The following is a 22,856-nucleotide window of genomic DNA, read 5'->3' on the forward strand; positions in this document are numbered from 1 at the left end:
TGAGCAGAAGGCAGAGGATTTAACCCACTGAGCCACCCACTGAGCTTGATTTTAAAATTTTTCTACCTTGGGCTTTCTATTTAATCATATTGCTACCAAAGAGAGAGAGTTTTACTCCTTCTTTTCCAATATGTCTGTGTATTACTTCCTAAGCATCTGCCTTCGGCTCAGGTCATGATCCCAAGTACCCGGGATCAAGTCCCTTGTTGGACTCCTTGCTCAGTGAGGAGCCTGCTTCTCCCTCTGCCTGCCACTCCCCCTACTTGTGCTCTCTCTCTCTTTCTCTGACAAATAAATAAAATCTTTAAAAAAAAGTCAGATACCTAACCGACTGAGCCACCCAGGCGTCCCCAGATTTCCGTAGTTCTACCTACTGTTCTTTTTCCGTTCCAGGAGTCCCTGTGGCATGTCACCTCACATCTAATCCTGTCTTCGTAGGCTTATCTGGGCTGGAACAGTCTCTCAGACTGTCCTTGCTTTGGCTCACCTGGACAGTTTCCAGGAGCACTGGTCACAAGTCTGTACGTAGAACATCTCTCCTTTATAGTCTTTCCCCTCGTGATTAGACAGGGTTTAGGGGCTTGGGGGAGGAAGGCCACAGAGGTTCATCACATCACACGAAGGAAACGTCAACATGACTGGCTTACCACCGTTCATGATGACCTTGACAGCCTGACTGAGGTGTGTGTGAGATTTCTTCATGGCAAAGTTACTCACTCCATTTCCACACTGTGCTTTTTGGAAGGAAATCCCTCGGGGCAGCCCACAGAGAAGGAAGGACGAGGTTCTCCACTCCCCAATGGTGGGCCATCTGTATAAGTTATTTAGAATTCTGTGGGGTGCCTGGGTGGCTCAGTGGGTTAAGCCTCTGCCTTCAGCTCCGGTCATGATCTCAGGGTCCTGGGATTGAGCCCCACATAGGGCTCTCTGCTGAGCGGGAAACCTACCCACCCCCACCGCCTGCCTCTCTGCCTACTTGTGATCTCTGTCTGTCAATAAATAAATAAATAATCTTAATTTAAAAAAAAAAAGAATTCTTCTGCATAGGACACTGAACTCCCCCCTCCCATGGCCCGCTCCTATGTACCTACCAGACATTTATTTGTATCACTCGTGGGTATTTATTTTATACTTAGGGCTTAGTTCAATACTATTTTATTTGTTTTCCTGCTCAAATTTCTTCAGCTGCAGTCACTGGAAACCCCTTCAGTGGGCTCCTGTGCTCCTTTGACAAACACCCTCCATCAGGGGCACTCTATAATTATTTGTATTCTTTTCAGCATTTCCCTACTTGTTGACTCTAAAGGTCCTTTGGGATTATCTGGCATATTCCCTGCCCAGCCCTAGAGTCAATCACTTCACCAGGTCTCCAGGGAACCTTGTTCTTTCTACAAAGAGTGGTATTTAGAGGCACCTGGGTGGCTCAATGGGTTAAGCGTCTGACTCTTGATCTCAACTCTGGTCTTGATCTCAGGGTCATGAGTTCAAACTCTGTGTTGGGCTCCATGCTGCATGTGGAGCCTACTTAAAAGAAAAAAAAAAAAAGAAGCGTATTTAGAAACCAAGATCAAGGGCAAGGTGCATCTTTTTTTTAATTATGTTGATTGTCTTGGGCTTTCTAGCTGTTTAATCATTTCAGCTAAAAAGAGAGAGAGGGAGAGAGAGAAAGAGGATGATTTAACTACTTTCCCCCTACATTTATACATATTTTTACATTCTTCTTTTAACTGCATCTTTTATTTTGTTCTTTACATTTTTTTAAAAGATTTTATTTATTTATTTGACAGAGATCACAAGTAGGCAGAGAGGCAGGCAGAGAGAGAGGAGGAAGCAAGCTCCCTGCTGAGCAGAGAGCCCGATGCGGGGCTCGATCCCAGGACCCTGAGATCATGACCTGAGCCGAAGGCAGAGGTTGTAACCCACTGAGCCACCCAGGCGCCCCTGTTCTTTACATTTTTAAACTGGAAATACAGTCACATGGAATTCATGAAATACAAAAGAGTAATTGCATTTTATATGCAGTTTTTATCTTTTTTTTTTTTTCACCTGATACTATGTCCCGGGCACCTCCCCATATTCTTCGCAGTCCTTTGCAGGCTGGTGGGGCCAGCGCTGTTACTCCTGTCATCCCTACCCCATTACTAACCCCCTTTCCCTTCTGGAAGTTCCATCCTTCGCAGCAGAGGCCTTCTAGATCTGATTTGCAGATCTCTGCTCTCTTTCGTGTCAATTTCCATTTTCACTCTAATTTTGCTTTCTGCTCTCGGCTTTCCATCTGATCTTTCAGAAGGTTCTCACCTGTGACTATTGTTTTTTCATATTTCCTCTTTTGAATTGTTAATGTTGGAAATGATGTCTTTTTGGTTTGGGGAAACTGTACATGGCCTATGTGCGCCCACTGTGAGGCTCCTATTAGACTCTCCCAGGCTCTTCTGTGAGCTCTGACTCCGTGGAAGCCCCCTTGTTTGCCCTGCCCTCACTCTCTGGAGGCACTGAAGTCCACAAGCCGACTGCCATTGATTTCTTCGCCAGTGCAAATGTGCAGGTTCCTCTGGCTTCTGATAGGGCAGGCTCTAGGGTTCTGCAGTGCACCCTGACAGACCCCCCCCCCACACACACCCTTCCTCCCCTGGGACTGAAGCACTTGTTCCCTGGCGGCTTGGAGCAAGGGCAGCCAGCTGCTCTCAGTGGAGTCCCTCTCCTGAACTTGATCTTGGACAATGGAAGCTGCCTATCCCAAGGTCACGGCCCCTTCCTGGGGCAGCTGCGTTCAATGACTGGCTGATGTCGGGGCATAAAGGCTCAGGCCCGGCCCCTCGTCTCCCTGCAGAGAGCCCTGTAGAATGACCTGAGGCTGTGCTCTGGCCCCATCTCAGTCCAGAGGCTTCTTTGTTCTATTTCTGCATCCTGCACTTCCCCATGGGTGTCTATCCCAAAAACCTGTGCGATAAACCTCTTGCACTCGAACCCCAGGCATCTCCAAGTCTGACTTCCAGGGAACCTAACTGCAAACGTGTCTCTTGGGCAGCAGAAAGTCCACACGTAGTGGACGACAAGGGAGCCTTTGTTCGAGGGGCCTGGCTGCAAAGCACTCAGCAAGCCAGGCCCTCCGCAGAGCTGTGCTGGGCAGGGTACTGTCCTTTCCCAGCTGCAAACTGAGGGGCCCATGTGGTGGACAGGAACACTCTACAGCCCCCAAAGAGGGTCGCTTCTGCTGTAGGGAAAGAGATGAACAGTAAGCGTGGAAGTAAATGAAGACCGCCCAAATGAAACAAGCTGAAGCTACTGAGTCAAGCTTGCTACAGCAAAGAAGTCAACCACCATCGCTCGTGGTTAGCAGAAACTCAGGCAGGCCGAAGGGCGGGACGGTTCTACTGTGGGGAAGGGAAGGTTCCACTTGTGCCCTGATTGGAAGCTGCTGGCCTGGGAAGTTGTAGGCAGACTGCCTAGAAGTGGGTCGTCCTGTGTGACTGGCAAGGAGAGCATACTTGGCTTCCCGTGGATGGCCTTCAGTGAAAGCAGGGACAAAAATTATGGAGATGGGCAGTTGTTAATAAAATCCTGGCCATACCGGGCTGGTTGTTGCGAGAGTGATGTTTACCTTCCTGCGTTGTTGCTAGAGATCTCAGTGTGGCTGCCTGCAAGTCTGACTTAGAGCAGGCTCCTTTCCTGGGTCATGCTCTGTCAACGGTTTGAGCCCTGCACTGGATTCCGGCTTGGTATGGAATCACCTGTAGAGTCTTCCTCCCTCCCCTTCTGCCCCTTCTCCTGCTCATGCTTTCTCTCTTGCAAATAAATAAATAAATACAAACTTGAAAATAAACTGATATGCACCTAATAACACAGCCTTTTAGTAAGTAAAGCAAAAATGGATAGAACACCAAGGAGAAATGGAAAAGCTGTAATTCACAGGATAGTTTAACCCTTCTCTCTCACTAATTGACAGAACAAGTAGACAAAGAATTGGTAAGGATATAGGAGATTTGGAAAACATAAGTAGCAAACAGCTTGATTTATGGGTATAAAGCACTGAAGATCACACATTTTTTCAGGCACACTCAGAACATTTTTGCAAAGTGACCATATCCTGGCCCATAAAGCAGTTCCAGCAAATCTCAAAGGACAAAATACTACAGCACATTCTCTCTGACCACAATACAACTCATCTAGAAACCAAAATGAAACAAAAAGTTGGAAAATCCCTATTTGCTGGGAAATGAAGAAACACACATTCAAGTAACAAATGGATCCAAGGAATAATTCAGACAGGAATTGAGAAATACTTTGAACGAAAAAAATAATAAGAAAACTATATCCCAAAACTGTGGGGTACAGAGAGGGCATTTTTAGTCTCATACACACATCTTAGAAAAAAAGACAAGGTGGAGTGTTAGCGGAATAAATATCCAACTCAGGAAGTTAGATGAGAACCCAAGTGTTGGAGTGTTAATGGGAAGACACCAATAGAGAGGGACAGGTACATCAGATGGTAGGGGAATTGTTGGCTGGCGGTCCCGAGTTCTACAGAAAACACTGGAGAGCAGGTGAGGAGATCATCTTCCACAGGAGGGAACTCCTCTTCCATCTTAATAGGAAGGGAGAAGGAAAGGGTGGCTGTGGGCCAGGCCTGCCTGTGTGCCGGTGGAGAGAGTGAGTATGGGGCTTTGAAGAGGGTGGAAGGAAGTAGAAGCAAAGGGCCTCCCAGGAAAGTGTGGGAGTTCTGGCAGCCCAGAGGGCCCTGCCAAGGCTGGACGCCACGGGTCTTCTTCAGCACCCAGGTGTAGGCAGGAAAGAGGTAGACCGCTGGACTCATCCAGGGACGTGGTGTTGCCATATGGGCAAGCTGAAGAACACGGAAGTTGAAGTTGTTGCATTAGGGTGACTTGCTTGTTGGATCGCAGAATCCCAGCTGGAGGATGGCAGGGTAAAGGGCAAGAAAGCAGAGAGGGGAACGGGCTACAGGTAGGGTGAGGCTCATGGGCAGGTGCAGTGAGAGTAATGAGGTCGGTTAGCTGGAAGGATGGCTCAAGAGTGGAGAGCCTCTGCACATGACAGGGTCCTGATATTGTGGTTCAAGTAACAAATGGACCCGAACAATAATTCAGATAGGACTCTGAATCAAGCACACAAACCATGGAAGCCCCCTTGATGATATCAAAGGAGGGATGGGGGATGACAGTGGCCTGATGCCATCAGAGGTGGGATGCGGAGGTTGGTAGAAGGCAGTGCCCAGGAGCGGTAGAGGGTGGCTCGTCTTCCCTGATGCTGAGGAACAGAAGCAACTTCATGTGCATTTTTCAAGGCATGGGGCCTTTTTTGGTAGCTTCTACGCCCAACATGGGGCTTGAACTCATGACCCTGACATCTAGAGTCACGTGCTCTACTGACTGACCAGGAGGCTGCCCAAACGTTAGAATTATTTTCTCAAGTTCCAAAAGAATACAAAATGAGGATTTGGGTTTTTTTTTTGTTTTGTTTTATTTTTTAAGGAATTGCTTTAAACCTGGGCACCTGAGTGGCTCAGTGGGTTAAGCCCCTTCTTTCAGCTCAGGTCATGGTCTCAGGGTCCTGGGATCAAGCCCCATATCAGGCTCTCTGCTCGGCAGGGAGCCTGCTTTCCCCTCTCCCTCTGCCTGCCTCTCTGCCTACTTGTGACCTCTATTTCTCTGGCAAATGAATAAATAAATATCTTTAAAAAATTGCATTAAACCTGTGGATTAACTTGGGAAAATTGACATCTTATGAAATTTCATTTTTCAGTCCAGAAACGTGATGCACCTCTTCGCTTATTCAAGTTTAAGTTCTCCGTATAAAGCAAATCAGAAAGCCTGTGTAAGTCCTGAATGTTTGTACTAATGTATCCCTAGGTATTTTATAATTTTGTTATCAGAGTAACGGATGTTAAAATTTTTTTAAGGGTGCCTGGCTGGCTCAGTAGGTAAAGCATGTGACTCTTGATATTGGCGTCGTTAGTTCAAGCCCCGCCATTGGGTGTGGAGTCTACTTTCAATTAATTAATTAATTATAAAAAATGTTTTAGCTTGTTACTGTTGGTATACAAGAAATCTACTGACGTGTATTTATTTTGCATCCAGACAGATGATTGACTTGCTCTTACAAATTTTTCTTTTGTTCTTATAGCTTTTAATTGACTTTTTTTTTTTAAAGATTTTACTTATTTATCTGACAGAGATCACAAGCAGGTAGAGAGAGAGGAAAGGAAGCAGGCTCCCCGCTGAGCAGAGAGCCTGATGTGGGGCTCGATCCCATGACCCTGAGATCATGACCCAAGTCGAAGGCAGAGGCTGTACCCCACTGAGCCACCCTTTTAAGTGACTTCTAATCAACTCTTTTAGACATTTGAGGTAGTTAATTATATCTCATGTAAATAATGAAAGCTTGTCTTTAAAAAAAAAAACAACAAAAAAACCTTATGGGGGAGCTGGGTGGCTCAGTAGGTTAAGCGTCTGTCTTTGGCTCAGGTCATGGTCCCAGGGCTTGGGATCAAGCCCCGCATCAGGCTCCCAGCTCAGCGGGAAAACTACTTCTCCCTCTCCCACTCCCCCTGCTTGTGTTCCCTCTCTCGCTGTCTCTCTCTTTCTCTGTCAAATAAATACCTAAAATCTTAAAAAAAATTTTTTTGAAGTGACACTTTTTTTTTTTAAGATTTTAGGTATTTATTTGAGAGAGAGAAAGAAAGAGCACACAAGTAGGGGGAGGGCAGAGGGAGAGAGAAGCAAGCTCCCCACTGAGCAGGGAGTCCAAGCAGGGCTAGTTCCCAGGACCCTAATATCATGACCTGAGCTGAAGGCAGATGTTTAACCAACCAAGCTACCCAGGCACCCATGAAGTGACAGTTTTTTTATCCTTAGTGTAACTTTTTAAAAACCAAACTTATGGGGCGCCTGGGTGGCTCAGTGGGTTAGGCCGCTGCCTTCAGCTCAGGTCATGATCTCAGGGTCCTGGGATCGAGCCCCGCATCGGGCTCTCTGCTCAGCAGGGAGCCTGTTTCCTCCTCTCTCTGTGCCTGCCTCTCTGCCTGCTTGTCATCTCTCTCTGTCAAATAAATAAATAAAATCTTAAAAACAAACAAACAAACAAAAAAAAACCCAAACTTATTGGGGTAATTTATATGCAGCAAAATGCATCCATTTTAAGTGTTCAGTTCTCCTTATACATACACGTGCGCTAATGTAACTGTTCTTTAATTTTCACCTTTCTTTACAGCAGAGCATTTGTTTTTTCAGTTAAATGTATTGAGGCATAGTTTACATTCAGTAAAACTCACATTTTCATGACTTGTAAGAAATGTATTCAGTCCTGCCACTGTCACCACAATCAAGACACATAATACCTCCGTCATCCCCCCAAAATTCTCTTAGGCTCCTTCCTAGCCAATCTAGAGTTGCCAGATTTGGCAAATCTAGTTGGGCAGCCTACGCTTTATTTGGCAAGTCAAAGTCAATTCCTGTCCCCTCTCCTATACCCTGGTGACTATCGATTCCTGTCTCTATACTTCTGTCTTTTCATGAATGTCATATACATGGAATCACTGTATGTAGATGTTGGTTTGTAACTTCTTTGGGAGCTTCCTGTGTATAATCTGAAATTGGCCCCAAAATGCAGAGGGGAGGAAGAGACCAAAGAAAGAGAAAGACCACTCTGGGTTGGTAGGTGGCAGTTTTAATAAGTGAAGGGAACTTACATATGAGGCTTGTCTGGAGTGGCCACAATGTGAATGAATCCGTACACCGGCTGTTGAATCTTGGAAGTTTAGAGAGAGAGAGACCTTAACCAGGTTCAGGACCATAAACGTGCAGGTATTCTCAACATCACGTCACTATCTCAAGCCTATATCCTTGCAGCAGCCTCTAAGAGAGGGAAAGGCAAGCAGAACCCACATTCCAAGGACAGAAGCTGAGTAGCCTCTGAGCGCCCGGCTCTAGCTCACAGTTCAACCCGAGGTCACCTCCTCTCAATGACCTTCCTCAACAATAGTTTCTTTTGTCTGGTTGGTTTCTCTTAGCTTAATGCTTTTGAGACGCTTCAGTGTTGGTGACTGTTATCAGTAATTCTGCTTTCTATGGCTGAGTAGTAGTCCATTACATAGATGTACTGATTGTTATATCCTCTCACCCACTGATTGTCATTTGAGTGTTTCCGGCTTTTGGCAATTGTGAATAAAGTTGCTGTAGACATTTTCATGCATGTGTTTGTGGGTGCACATGTTTTCACTTCCTTTGGGTAATTAGCTAGGAGATTGCCAAACTTAGTATTTTTTTAAAAGATTTTATTTATTTATTTGACAGAAAGAGATCACAAGCAGAGAGGCAGGCAGAGAGAGAGGGAGAAGCAGGCTCCCCACGAAGCAGAGAGCCCAATGTGGGGCTTGATCCCAGGACCCTGAGATCATGACCTGAGCTGAAGGCAGAGGCTTAACCCACTGAGCCCCCAAACTTAGTATTTCTCAACACTATAAGTGATGGGTCAGGAACAGCAGCCCAATAATGCATACAGAATTATATTTCTATCCTCATCATTACCGATCTTTTTCTTCTACAAATTCTCATAATTTTTATGTCCTTAATTTTCTGTTTATGGAGTAAAAAGGAAGCTTCGATTAATAATGACAATGAAGGGCTGAGCATGAAGGGAAATTTTTGCCCATGTTTTTTCCCCCAGGAGTGATGGTTCAGAATTCACTAATTCCGTCTTCATGGAAACCTGGCTGAACAGGACTACCATAAGTAACGATAAAACTGAGGCACAGAAAGACTAAACCTCTTGCTCACTGTCACCAAGCTAAAAAGTGGAGCTGGAGTTTGAAGCCAGGCAGGGTTACTCCAGAGCATGGAGTATATTCAAATAATAACGTAATTCCACAACTAAGAACAACTAAGAGCTATTATTAGCTCTTTTGCATAGAAAGCACCCGAGATAATCTGTACCCTGAGAGAAAAGCCTTCACTTAACACAATCTACTACCATCAACAGCAGCGCAGAGCCCTGCTCCCTACTCTTCATAATACTCTGCAGAAGCAGCTATGCAGCTCCCAGAGCTATGCTTGGCATGAGGCTCCAGGTAACCCCAATTCACTGGAAAGATGCAAGATTCCTCTACAAGAGAACGAATTTCCCTGTCTTCTGGACCATCATGGTGACATAGTACCAGTGTCATCTGAAAACCATTTTCTAGTAACACCTCGGGCTGGGGACTTGCAAATATTTTCTGTAAAGGACCAGGCAGTAAGTATTTCAGGTGTCGTAGGTCATACAGTTTTTACTGCAATTATTCCACTCTGTCCTTGCAGTGCAAAAGCCTAGACAATATATAAAAGGTGTAACCGTATCCCAATAAAATTTTATTGACAAGAGCAGACAGGGCCAACAGACCGTTCCCTAGACTAGGAAGTCTTCAAGGAGGCGTGTGTCTTTACCTTTTTAATTTCAGCCTCAGCAGTAAAAATTGTCCTGATTTTACCGAAGAGGAGAACAGCCATAGAAACTGATTTTTGAGGAAGTCAGGCGCAGAACTACAACCGGCCATTGGGTAGGGTATATTTTCTCCTGAACACAGGTGCTGCCCTTGTTGGATCTGAGCGAGTTGGGCAGATCAGAGCAAACTCAAAGCAAAAGCATCTTGTCTTCGCAAAGCCCCCGACCTGGCCTGGGTCCCGGCGAACTCGCGTGCGCAGTGCAGTTCTACACAACTTGAAAGGAGGAGGTCGAACTGGGGTTGTTGCCTCTCAACTGGCTCTCAACTGCCTTTCAGGCGCTCCCAGAGCTCCGAGCAGGGAGGTGACCTCCTCTTCACACACCGTCTGGCTTCCTCTCTCAGCCCAGGACCCCCAGGACAGGCTACACGGCGGTCTGAAAAGAAAGCCTTCGGCTCCTTCCCAGGAGACCATCCTTCGCAGACAGGCTTCCTTCGGACTTGGGGGTCCCCAGGGAGCTTTACCCAGAGCGGGGTTCGGTCACACAAGTAGTCATTCGCAAAGCCTACTTCTAGGTCAAGTCCTACGCGCGTTCCTCGCGCTCCATGCGGCCCCGTCGTTACCCGGCGTCTCACAGTTGCTGGACACGGAGTCTCCGCTTCTGAGTCTGTGAAAGAGGCACGAAGCCCCCACAGAGCTGTCGCACTGAACCTGCAGGTCAGACACGGAACCCCGCGCGGGCCACGCGGGCCACCCCCCCCACGACTCCTTACCGACTGGACCCCCAGGGGGCTGGGCTGAGTGGGAGGGAGGAGGGCGGCACTGTGGGCCATCCCAGGGCTCGGGCCCCTGCGCGCTGTCGGCGTTCGTCCGAGCTCCCACAGGCCAGCTGCTGAGGCGGAGCACCACCACTTCCGCCGCACGCCAGCCCGAAACAGCGGCTCCCGGCCGCTTCCGGCCACGAGCTCGACGGAGTCCGAGCCGCCCCGCGGTGGGCGGAGCCTGAGGACGGCCACGCCCCTCGCTTCCGGCTCCCTTTCGGCGGCTCCTGGCACCGCGGGCCCCTCCCTGCTCCGGGCGGAGCTGCCCCGCCCACTAGGGCCCGCCTCCGGTGACGTCAGTTCCGGGGCGGTCCGGGCGGGGCCCGAGCTGGGGCGGCTGCCTTGAGCAGTCTTGGCTCGGGTGCTCTGCTCCGCTGCCGGCCACGTCTCCACGCCGGGCCGCGGGTACCTCCAAGCCGTCCGACGGCCGCCCGGCCGCCGCAGGCCTGCCGCGCCCGGGTAAGGGGCCCGCGCCGCGGTCCAGGGAGCTGTTGTCACGGCTCCCTGAACCGGCTTGCGAGCGAAGGAGGGAGGTGGGGGCAGGAGGAGGCTTGAATGGGGGCACAAGAGGCAGAGGGCGACCTGGCAAAGATCAGTGGGGGCACAGGTGCAAGACGAGGAGGCCAGGAGGGAGGAAGGAACGGAGGGAGTCAGGTGGGGCACCGATGCAGGACTGAGAGGCCGGAGGGAGGAGGAGGGCTGCAGGGGGTATCCCAAACCCGGGGAGAGGCCCGGCTCGTTGGAGTTTGGGAGCGGAGGGTGGGAGAGTCGGGACACTCCCAAATGCGCGGGGAACTGAAAGGTTTTCCCGGGGCAAGGCTGGGCCCCAGAGTGCTGCCCTCCAAGAAAGAATTGGCTTTTTAGGTGACCCAGGCCTTCCCCAGGCCCTCCACCTGGGAGGGGTTGTGCCTTTCCATCCGCCTGCCTCCCTCCCTCGTGGGAGCCCGGTGGCTGCTTACTGTGTGCAGCTCACCATCGGGCTGAGAGGCGGAATCAGCATCCACATGGTTTGCCCTAAGACATAAACATGCTTAGAAATCTGCCTATCCCAACATGCAGTTATTTTTACCGCCTGGAGGAAGCATCTTTAAAAATTTCCCTGAAATCGGTGAGGAAAGTATTTAAAATACGAATTTTCCACCTATAGACAGCACTTGCTTCATGGACAAGGGAATGCCAGATTTGCCCACAGTGCCAGCGAAAACTAGCCTTTGATCAGCATTTAGCTGTGATACAAAAAGGTGCAGAAACTTACAGAACTTAAACTTACAGAAGCAAGCAGGGTAATTAGGATGATATCCACTTCAGTTCCCATCTGCCACGAAGACACGTCCTTTAGACCACAGGGCAATGTCTGTATATGCAAAACCACACACCTGTGTTCCTTGGGTTCTGCTGCCAAAGTTCAGCCAGGTGAGGTGCTGGGATTAGGTATCTAGGGTTTGCCCTGTATTTGTTTTCTGCACTTCCTGCTCCTTGCTGTATAAAGCTTGTCCAGCTTGGGGTAGGGGCCCAGGCCATGCTGCTGCTGATTTAGATCTTTCTGGACTGACGGAATGTGGGGGTGACACCTATAATCCCTTACCAAGCCTAAGGGTTACTTGTATAAGATCCTGGGAACAGTCTAGGCCAGGAGGAAGGCAGCCATTCAGAGTCTGCGGCCATGTAATCAGCGCACAGCACTCGGCATATAACAGGTTCCTAAAAGAGTTTTTGTAAAACTCAAGCCAAGGGGTAATTGGGTGGCTCAGTTGGTTGAGCATCTGCTTTCCGCTTGAGTAGTGATCTCAGGGTCCTGGGATCAAGCCCCATGTTGGGCTCCCTGCTCAGTGGGGAGCCTGCTTCCTCCATCTCCCTCTGCAGCTCCCCCTGCTCTTGCTCTCTCTCTCTCTCTCAAATAAATTTTTAAAAATCTTAAAAAAAAAATCAAGCCAAGTTTGGGAACATAATAATTCAGAGACAAGGGGTATTGGAAGTTATCTTGAGATCATGGACCAGATAAGGATCAGGAAGTTGACACCTAGGGCCACAGTCTGGGGGTGCCTTTCTGATGGAGGGTCACCTGGTTCGGGGTGCTCCCCCAGCGAAACTTGTGGGGAGCTGACCGCTGAAAAAGAGGAGATCCCCACAGCAGCCTAGCCCCTGTCTCTCCACCTGTGGGTCTTCCATTTAATAATAACTTCATTCTTTCTTGTTTATTCCCTTCTTGCACCAGCGGTCTCTTTTCTTTCCATCTATTATAGTCTGAGGCCTCGAGCTACCTAGTCTCCCTGCACCCTAATAATGAGAATGACTGGCCGGCCCTTCGCTTAAAGTTTTGGGAAGCCTTTGCAGGACGGAGTATCATTTAAATCTTGCTCATGGTTTGTCCATTGTGAATCAGCTCAGCGCAGGTCCTCACATGTGAATCTTGACATTTAGAATGTGCTTTTGGAAAGTGGAGGCAGAACCTTCCAGACAGATGAAGTCACGGCCCAACGAGGGCCTGTTCTGGACTCTATGGGTGGCCAGTTCCCATCTCTGTAGGAGTGACCACCAGCGCCAGGGGCTGGGAGTGCATAAGCAGTGATGGTGTCTGGTAGAAGTTTCTGGAGAAACTTGTGGAGTTTCTTTGACATAGTCTTAGAAACGCTCCGTCTGTGCACCCACATGTGTTTGTAACTGTGTGTGCGGTTGCACACATGCGTGTGTGCATGTGTGTGTCTGTGTGTACACCTGTGGGAGTTTGTATTAGAGAGTGAGCCCATGGGGGTCCTCACACATCCCCACCTCCTAAGGAGGTGAGGCGCTATTAATCTCCCAAGTTTCCATTAAATAGTCACCAGGGAGAGAAACATTTATGCTGGTTACTGTCTTTGCATTACAACTGTCCTCCTGATTCCTCTGAAGTTGTGGCTGGCTCGTAGAAGAATGAAGTTCCTGATACATAAATTATGGAGTTTCTCTAAATCATTAAAATCTACATGTGAAAAACTATATCCAGCAGGGTTACTCTGTGCCTTTCTGCCCCTGCAGCTTAAAATACCTGAAGAAAATCAGACATCGTTTTCCTTCATGGGTCGAAATGTTTTCCAAAATGCTTGTGCAAGGAAAAAAAATATATATATATATTTTATATATATATATATATATTTATTTATATATATATATTTATTTATATATATATAAATATATATATATATATATATAAATATATTAAAATATATATATATATATATATATATATATAAATAAAATATATAAATATATATATAAATAAATTTTCCAGCATATAAATATATATATATATATATATATATTTATTTATATGCTGGAAAATGAAAGTCACCAGTAAATTTGTTCCCCAGGCATAACTATCATTAATGCTCTGGTGTAAATCTCTCCAGATCCCTTAACAAATGTCTATTTATTTATTTTTTTAAAGATTTTCTTTATTTAGTGGCACCTGGGTGGCTCGGTGGGTTAAGCCGCTGCCTTCGGCTCAGGTCATGATCTCAGGGTCCTGGGATCGAGCCCCACATCGGACTCTCTGCTCAGCAGGGAGCCTGGTTCCTCCTCTCTCTCTGTCTGCCTCTCTGCCTGCTTGTGATCTCTCTCTGTCAAATAAATAAATAAGATCTTTAAAAAAAAAAAGATTTTCTTTATTTAACTGACAGCGAGAGGGACAACGAGAGAGGGAACACAAGCAGGGGAAGTGGGAGAGGGAGAAGCAGGCTTTCCGCTGAGCAGGGAGCCCGACATAGGGCTCAATCCCAGGACCCCAGGACCATGACCTGAGCCAAAGGCAGATGCTTAACTGACTGAGCCATCCAGCGCCCCAACAAATGTCTGCTTAAATAAAAAGAGAGTCCTGGTGCATATACTGTTGTATGACCTGCTTTTTTTCATCTATTGGTACATGTGGCCCGTGTCAATAAAGAGAAAGCTATATATTTTTTTAAGACTTTATTTTTAAGCAATCTCTGCATCCAGTGCGGGGCTCGAACTCACAATCTGGGACCAAGAGCCACACATTCCACCGACCAAGCCACCCCGGCACCCGGAAGTTATATATTTTTTGAACAGCTGCCATAGTATTTGATATGTGGGTGGGGCCATATCTATAACCACACCAGTTGTTTTGCTGTTATAAATAACGCCACGATGAACATCTTTTTATTTATTTCTTTATTTATTTATTTAAAAGATTTTATTTATTTATTTGACAGAGAGAGATCACAAGTAGGCAGAGAGGCAGGCAGAGAGAGAGAGGAGGAAGCAGGCTCCCCGCCGAGCAGAGAGCCTGATGCGGGACTCGATCCCAGGACCCTGAGATCATGACCCGAGCCGAAGGCAGAGGCTTTAACTCACTGAGCCACCCAGGCGCCCGATGAACATCTTTTTAGACCTCCATCTTTAGACATCCGTCCACTTGCTTCCCTGGAAGAAATTCCAGCAGTAGAAAGCGCTCCATTGACAAGTGTTGGCATTGAAAGTTCTTTTTTTTTTTTTTTTTTAAGATTTTTATTTATTTATTTGAGATCGCAAGTAAGCAGAGAGGCAGGCAGGGGTGGGGGGAGAAGGGAGCCCGATGTGGGGCTCGAGCTCAGGACGCTGAGATCATGACCTGAGCCAAAGGCAGAGGCTTTAACCCCCTGAGCCACCCAGGCGCCCAACATTGAAAGTTCTAATAGACATTGTCAGTCTCCCAGCACAACGGTCTATTTAAGGCTGTTCTGCCAGTGACTCCCTCCTCCCCGGGCTTTGCCCTTCTCTGCTTTACCTAAGGAGTATTTACTCTTTTTTGAACTGTAGATGCGTCTGTTCCCAGAGCGGGGCATCTGCCCATGTCCCACGTGGGCACAAAGCATGCCGTGGCCTGCAAGTGCTCCTGGAGGCTGCTCTCACCTCCTGCAAAGCCAGACCTCGCCCCGCAAGCACATGGTGCCAAGCCCGCCGCTCTCCGGGGAGGACAAGGGCCCAGCGTGGGAGCTTGCCCTGAGCAGCTGCATCTGGTGAGTGTCCATGGCCCTGCAGGGCCACCTGCTCACCATTGAGAGGGCCCCTCAAGGGCTTCGCTGCAAAGTGGGGGAAAAGGACAGACAGCAGAGCCCAGAGCGGCCTGTTCTGTGGCATTTCAGGGACAGCGGTTTTCCCTTCCCAGGTAGACCAGGAGGGCGGGGCTAGGAGCAGGACGGACAGGAGGGGCTGGGAGTACGTGGTCCTCTGTGGCCTTCTGCTGTTCTGGTGACACAGGCTCCCAAACCGCAGGAGGTTTCCTCTGGGCCTGGTGTTGAGATCTTGCAGTGCTTGCCCCTCACCGATGCTGGGGCTGGGGGGTGAGGAGCCGCCCGGCAGCAGTCATTCTGGGAGGAGAGAAGCCAGAGTCTGTCCCCAGACCACCAGCAAGACAGTCCAGTCCATGTCTGTTCCGCATGAGGAGCTGAAAGAAAAGGAGGAAATCCATTCAGCACTGTGACTCAGTTCCTCTCTCCCTAAGCTCGATTATCCGCTCTGGAGTTCCTTCCAGTGCTAGAGCAGGGTTGGCAAACTATGGCCCGTGGGCCGAGTCCCGCCTCCTGTCTGTTTTTGTAAATAAAGTTTTATTGGCACACAGCCACACCCATTGTTCACAAGTGTAGCTGAGACAGAGACGGCATGGCCCATAAAATCTAAAATATTTGCTGTCTAGCTCTTTACACAAAAAGTTTGCTGACTCTGGCCTGGAGATTTGTAGCGAGGGCGCAGCAGATGGCACTAGTGCCCGGGGTGCATGCAGGAAGCCTGGTCACGTCATCCTCCCCACCCCCGGCGGAGCCCAGAGCCGTGCAGGGAGCATGTTGGGCCCGGCAGTGCTAGCGTTTTAAATACATTCAGTAGATGTGAGCGGCCAAAGAAAGAGCCATTTAAATACATTTAGTCACTGAGCGCCAGCTGCGTTGCCTCAGTTCATGGGGAGTGTGGGTTCTTTGTTCCCAAAACCTTCCAGTTTCAGTTCTTTCGTCTATGGCATTGGTCTGTGTCTTCTCTCCCCACCCTGCCCCCTACTTGTTTCTGTCAGAACAAAGAATGTCTTTTGCACTCTAGAAAACAGATGCGGGGGCGCCTGGGCGGCTCAGTCGGTTGGGCGTCTGCTTTCAGCTCAGGTCATGATCCCAGGGTCCTGGGATCAAGTCCCGCTGGGCTATCTGCTCAGCAGAGAGAATTGCTTCTCCCTTTTTCTCCACCCCTCCCCCGCTTGTCCTCTCTGGTTCTATCTCTCTGTCAAATAAATAAACAAAATCTAGAAGAAGAAAAAAAAAGAAAAGAAAAGACGCAGATTGGTAGCTTCTGGCTGAGTCCTCTAGACCTCTAAGCTCCCAGGAGCCCTTACGGACAGTTTTGGATGGAAGGCACAGCTGGAAACTAGAATAAAGCTGGGGACTCTTGCAAAGGGGTGAGAACCATCAAGGAAAGCGCCAGCTTTCTGGAAGAGTCCGTGCTTGAAGGGTTTTCCTGTCGTGGGGCTACTTTCCCACAGTCCCCTCTGATCACAGGAGCCAGAAAGCCACCGGGCGGCCACTCTCTACACGTCTCTCTCTGCCATGCAGGGGCTGCTTGGTGGAGCTCCCAGCAGGGCCAGACGGGCTTGTTGGGGCACACTGGTGGCTAAGCCTGGTGCAGGGCTAGAAACTGCAGGAATTCCACTTGCCCCATGGGGCCGGGCCTGTGGGGCAGAGGTAGCTGGGCCAGATTTTGAAGGCCTCCTTGGCCGTGTTCATGAGTTTTGGGGTTATCCTGGGATAGTGTGGGGTCTGAGCAGTGGAGACAGAATCACCTTTGTGGGTTCCAAGGATCTTTCTGGAAGCTGTGGGGTGGCATGCGGATCAGGGCCAGGATGGGGATGCATGAAGGTGATTCATTCATGACTCAGGGCTTGTGGAAAGACGGTGAGCCTGGCCCGATCACCAGGGGCCGCCTAGGTGTGGGGCCACTGAGGGTAGTAGGAAGTCTTCATGCCAGCTGAGGAGCCGATCAGGACATTTTCACTTAGTGTGACTCGAGCGCTGCCTTCCATGACATCCTGTGCAACTCAAGAGCTTCGTGGTAAGGGCCACTGGAAAGACCAAAGGCCTTGGGTGTCTTCAGGCAGGTGCCCTCGGGAGCCCCTGGGCCATCGCCTGCCCTCCACTCCCAGCAGGCCTGTTTTCAAATGAGGTGTTTAGTCATGGGACCAAGCATGTCTGCGTGTGACTGCATCATTGTCCGGAGAGGACCTGGACCTTGCTGACAGCCACGCGGGTCTCAGGACAGGATTAGGGGCCACCCAGGACCAGGAGGGCGTGAAGTGATGGGACTCTTGAGGCTAGTGGGCTCCTCTGCTCCCTAGTGCACCCCTACAGTGAGGGACACCAGCGGACCAGCACACTGGAGGGCCCCGGCGTGAGGGTGGAGAGACCCCTGTGTGCTCGGGAAGCCAGGTCTGGCTGGGCCCGGTCCTCCTCTTGGTGAGGCTCAAGCTGTTGTGGCATTTCTGGAAGTTTCTGCAGGCAGCTAGGTGACCAGGTCCTCGCTACTACCTCTGTCTCTTGCAGTGGCACCCCCTGGTCTAGTCCTTCAGCCTCCTGTGGCCTTGTCCCCTTCTGCCCATGTTGCTACCCCTGCCGCCTCCTCGCTGGGCTCCTGTCACGCCTGCCCCTCATCTGTCCCTCCTGCCCAAGCATCTTCCCGTGCTGGTGACACACCGGCCTCGGCGCCCTCGCAAACCCCAGCTGCCCAGTGGTGGCCCGCCAATCTCTGGTCTGATCCCAGGTCTCAGCACGCTGTCCCCCCGCCTCTGGCCCGGGTGCTGTCACCTGTTGCGCTCTCCGCCCCACCTCCCCCACACCTTCCCCACCAGGCGGGTCCCATCCATCCTTCAGAACATGGCCCACCTGTCGCCTTCCCAGGAAGCCTTCCCTGGCCACGCCTCTCCACCCACCAGAATTCAGTGCCTCCTCTAGGCCCCACAGCACCCTGTCTCCCCCACTCACCTCTGGGGCCTCCACACAGAGGACCTCCGACTGACATGTCAAGGCCTTCCCGTGCACATCCCCTGCCTGCTCCAGGCACGGAGTCACGCCTCTCTTCTCTGCTTGCAGAAGCTTGCAGTGACCTCTTTTCTGTGTTTCCTCCTGGATGGCAGGCTGCCTAGAGGACAGAGTTGTGTGGCTTTCGCCTTTTTGTTCTACATGCATTGCCCGGCCCATGAGCAGGCACTCGGGGAATATTGGATGGATGGTGGGTAGATGGATGGATGATGGGTGCATGTTGGGTGAGTGCATTGTTGGGTGAGTGCATTGATGGAGGGCTGGGGGGGTAATAGATGGGTGAATGGATGACACATGATGGACAGGTAGATGAATGGGGGCTAGTTGGCCGGCTAGCTAAACGATATCTCCCATGTGAAAGGTGAGGTCAGCTGTCGTGGGGTGTACACAAATACCCTGGGCCTGATATGTGACCTTGGCCGATCTTGGTTATCAAAAGGTCTCGGCCTTGTGAGCATGGTCAGGTCTTGGCCCTTTCTCTTCTGCTCTTTCACACTAGGAATTCTGGGTGGGAAAGTGGGTGCTTACAAAGGTTGAGACGCAGAATGAAAGTGGGTCGAGGAGTCCTCTAAACCCGTCAAATGCAGGTGTGGGGCAGGTCACTAGATCGCCGTGGATGAGAGGTATCACACTGTTCTGGGTTCCAGGCCTGGTCAAAATACTCAGCTCGGTTTGCAGCCCAGACCTTCTAGAAGCCTCCGTGGCAGGCACCCCACCATGCCCCATGGCCCAGGTGAGGCTGTGCATTACTGACCAGACACCTTTCTTGACCAGATCCTTCAGCCAAGCAGCAGGGAGTCACCAGCAGCCTGAGGAGCGGCCAGCTGGGAGCCCCAGGGACTGCCCAGCCTGGCTCCTAGCTCACCCACAAGATGTGGACAGCCCTTGTGCTCGTTTGGATTTCCTCCTTGTCCTTATCCGAGAGCCAAGTGCCATCCCGGGATGCACGTAAGTGAGAAAACCCTGTGACTGCTGGTCAGGCCCACAGTGATCCCGAAGCACCATGAGCCCACGGGATGTGTGCAGGCCTAGTCCCGCGAGTTGCAAGGCCCAGAGCCGCCTAGGGCCAGCTTGGGGAGAAAGCTCCCAGGGGACTGGGCCTCTGAGCTCTGAGTCCTGACAAGGTCACTTGCTTGGCCCTGCACAGTTTCTCCTATAAAACCCATCTTCACTGGGGGATTCGTCCGCTCACACATCATATATCTCATTACACTCCTGCTCTGTGCCACACACTGACCATCTCCGGGAATTCCTGCCACAAATCCTTCCAGAAAGCCAAGAATTGTTTTACGATGTGACTGGTTTCTAAAGCGCATGTGTGTGATGGGGTTTGTTAATGGTGAATCACAGCTCTGAGGTGAGACTTTCCCTCTGATTGATGTTTTGGGAATTGGACCCAGGAGAGAAGCTCTTGAGCCTTCAATGGGCTCTGGTTCAGAGGACGAGGGAGTTCTTACGTCCAAGTGCCGAGTGCCCCTCTGCGGGGCAGCAGGCTGCGTGTGCTCACGGGGAGGATAGGAGGGAAACATGTTCACGATTCACCTCCTTCGTTCTCGCTGGGCTGAGGCCAAAAGGCCACCCGGGCCAGACTGACAGGCCACAAACTAAGACACTCTGAGCCATCTCCCTGCACAGGATGGAAAGTGATGGTATCTTTTTCTCCCTTTTCTGACTTTAAGGGCACTTAGTCCTCAACCAGACAGATAATCCAGCCAAGAAAAGTGTATCTGTGATGACAGTTACCAGAGTCCTTAATGGAACATCCGAAATAATGACCGCAGTGACACCTTCTCCTGTCCCATTGGCCACAGGGACCCCGGTGGCCAACGCCAGCTCTCCTGCAGTCACAGCAGGGAGAACACTCAGGACAGACGCGGGGACGGAAGGTTCCCCTGAACAAGTAGCCTCCGGGGCACCCCAGCCCCCTGCCCCGGCAACATCACAGCGGACCCCATCCTCCACCGCCGTCCGTGTCCCCCACACACAGGTGCCAAGTGGCAGTCCACTGCCAGGGACAGCAGCTCTGACGACACTGGCCACCAGCGCTCAGCCCACCACTGGGCCTGTCATGACTGCCCACGCCCCGATGGGCACACACAGCCCTTCCCAGCATACCCCCGGCAACTCCACAGCCAGTCCCACGGCCAGCTCGGGTCCCCAAGTGCTTAACGTGTCCACACAAGCCCCCGCCGTCCAGGCATCAACAGGCTGGCCCACGGCTGGCTCGGCAAGTGGGCCCACAGGCACCGTCTCCAGCACAGCCTCGGAGCCCACCCGCCCATCCGTGACTCCCGCGGCCACCACAGCAGGGACCAGCACCACAGCCCATGCCCAGGAGCCAACCACCAGCTCAGCGCCAGCACCTGTGCCCCCCACCAGCCCGACCCCCAAGGGGGAGGCCACGTCCCCCACGACCCGGCCGAGCCCTGCTCCATCAACACATGGGGCTGCAGGGCCAGGCACAGCCCGGACACCCGAGCACGTGCTGCCTGAAACCCCTCCTGGCACAGCGTCCTCCGCCCCGACGCCGCCGGGGGCTCCCGGGAGCACGACGATGTCAGCCACAGACCTGTGCCCGCTCAGCACCCAAGGCCAGTACGTGGTGGTCACCACCAGGCCCCTCAGCCCGTCTCTGGTGAACAAGGGTTTCCTGCTGGCGGCGCTCTTCCTCGGGGTGGCCCTGTTCCTCGTCGTCGTGGTTCTGCTCGCCCTGCAAGCCTACGAGAGCTACAGGAAGAAGGAGTACACGCAGGTGGACTATCTCATCAACGGGATGTACGCGGACTCGGAAATGTGAGCGGCGGGGCGCGCCCAGCCCGCCCCTCCGGCCGTGTTGCCTCTGAGACCAAACCAAGTGCTTCCAGATCCTTTTGGTGCAATTAGGAGGTAGGCCGGACGTCTCTGCACATTTCCTCGCGGTCGGATTAAGTCCACGATCACTCGAGAGCGGCTGCTTTTTCGTATTTATTTTTGTAAACAATCATGTCCATGCGATGGGCAGCGATCGCGCCATGGGCGGGGCTGCAGGGCCCCCGTGTGGATCCCGACCCGAATTAAAGCAATGACCACCTTCCATTCAGACCCTTGTCCCCCCATTTGTGAAGGTCGTGTCCTGTCCGCCACACGCCCGGGGGGCCTTCCTGGGACGCGCGTGATGGGGTTCATGTTCATCAGCATTTACGGTTAACACCGGGGTCTGGGGTCTGCTGTGTCTGCGCCCTTCCTGGGGCCTCACTGTTAATTCCGAACGTGCCTGTGCTCAGTGGGTGGGGGGAGAGGCGCCCCAGGCCCTGGGCATGTCTGGCACCCCCTGGAGACAGGGCCTTCCCACCGATGTCCCTTTTCTGAATTGTTCACTGGTGCAAGCTTGGAGCCGGATTTGGGCACCAGAGAGCTGAGTCCCATGCACTAAGCCAGTGAGCTGCCCGTTGTGGCCGCTCAGCCTGGACCTGCTCGGACGGATTCTCAGTGAACCTGCCCAGCTCACACTGTGCACTCGCCTCGTGGAAACCCAGTCAGCCGGTGTGGTGGGACCGTCCCTATTAGCACCTTGCCCCACGTCACCCCAGAAGGCAGGGGAGCCCCAGGCCTGAGTGCACCCAGGGCCCTCTCTCCCGAGCAGGATGATATCCCTGGGTTCCCAGGTTCCAGCCCTCAGAGCTGACACAGAGTGCCTGTCCGGTACCGGCTGCTGTCCTTGTGCCTAACGCACAAACCTAACCCCCTCCTTGACCCCAGCACAGAAGCACTAGATCCCCATCCTAAAGGTGGGGGCACTGAGGCACAGGAGGGGGAGACGCACTCACCCACTGAGGGCCAGCATCGGGGTTAAACCCATTCTGGAGTCCTGTGTCTTTGCCAACTCACCTGCCCAGGTAGGGCATGGCCTTGGCTCCGCCTACCTGCCCCAGGCTGCGGGAGCTGGTGGGCAGCCCCTAAAGCTGTGTTCCCAGACCAAGGGTGACTTGGAGCGAGTGTTGGATGTTCTGAAACTCCGCTTCTTCATCTGTGGAATGGGGAGACCTAGAATCCCCTAGAAATCCCAGAGGAGCCGAGGATGGAGAAGCAGAGCGGGGAGCAGGGCATCAGAAAACCCCCATAGCTTGAAAGTGCTTGTTGAAGCTCCTGGCCTGGGCGGCCGCCAGCCTACACCCCTCTCCCCGGACAGCAGCTTTGCACGTCAGCGTGGGGATCGGGGCTTTGGAGGGTGCCCTTTCCTCCACCAGCTGCCCCCTGGCAGCCCGGGTTGGGACCTACCCACCTACAAAGGGGGGCTTCACACCCTGGCGGTTGAGTCTCACATGAGACCCAGAGCTTGGAGGCTGTCCCACAAACTGGGTGCTTTGTTCCCTTCCGGGGAGGTAGGATGGGAGCAACCCACAGGGATGACTTTCTTCAGCTTGCGACCAGGGGCCTCTGCCTGACACCCTACTTACAAGGATTGGAGACTTGGGATGTCAGGGCCTGCCTGTGTCCCTGGCCCCAGCCCGGGACTTCCTGCCCTTTCATCCCCTGAGAACTGGTTGCAGTGTCCATCCCTCCCTCCTTGGGGG

The 22,856-nt window shown here is 51.5% G+C and overlaps 1 protein-coding gene and 1 long non-coding RNA gene across 2 annotated transcripts; one reads left to right on the forward strand and one right to left on the reverse strand.

Annotated features, from left to right (window-relative positions):
* Positions 1-9,341: 9,341 nt before the first annotated feature.
* On the reverse strand, positions 9,342-10,362 carry LOC122914611. The gene is made up of 2 exons (XR_006385808.1): positions 10,208-10,362; positions 9,342-10,101 (listed from the first exon to the last, which is right to left on the reverse strand). It is a non-coding gene; the product is annotated as an uncharacterized LOC122914611 (long non-coding RNA).
* A 246-nt stretch (positions 10,363-10,608) lies between these two features.
* On the forward strand, positions 10,609-21,382 carry C7H11orf24 (chromosome 7 C11orf24 homolog). The gene is made up of 4 exons (XM_044260045.1): positions 10,609-10,714; positions 15,050-15,249; positions 19,078-19,251; positions 19,983-21,382. Exons 3-4 carry the CDS (start codon positions 19,176-19,178, stop codon positions 21,098-21,100), a joined length of 1,194 nt encoding a protein of 397 aa, XP_044115980.1. The 5' UTR covers positions 10,609-10,714; positions 15,050-15,249; positions 19,078-19,175; the 3' UTR covers positions 21,101-21,382.
* The last annotated feature ends 1,474 nt before the right edge of the window (positions 21,383-22,856 follow it).

The sequence above is a fragment of the Neovison vison genome, chromosome 7, assembly GCF_020171115.1.
Source record: "Neovison vison isolate M4711 chromosome 7, ASM_NN_V1, whole genome shotgun sequence".
NCBI lineage: Eukaryota > Metazoa > Chordata > Mammalia > Carnivora > Mustelidae > Neogale > Neogale vison.

Coding starts and splice junctions, on each gene's coding strand:
- C7H11orf24 (XM_044260045.1), top strand. CDS start 19,176: ATGTGGACAGCCCTTGTGCTCGTTTGGATTTCCTCCTTGTCCTTATCC. Junction 19,252..19,982: donor AGTGCCATCCCGGGATGCAC/GTAAGTGAGAAA, acceptor TCTGACTTTAAG/GGCACTTAGTCCTCAACCAG.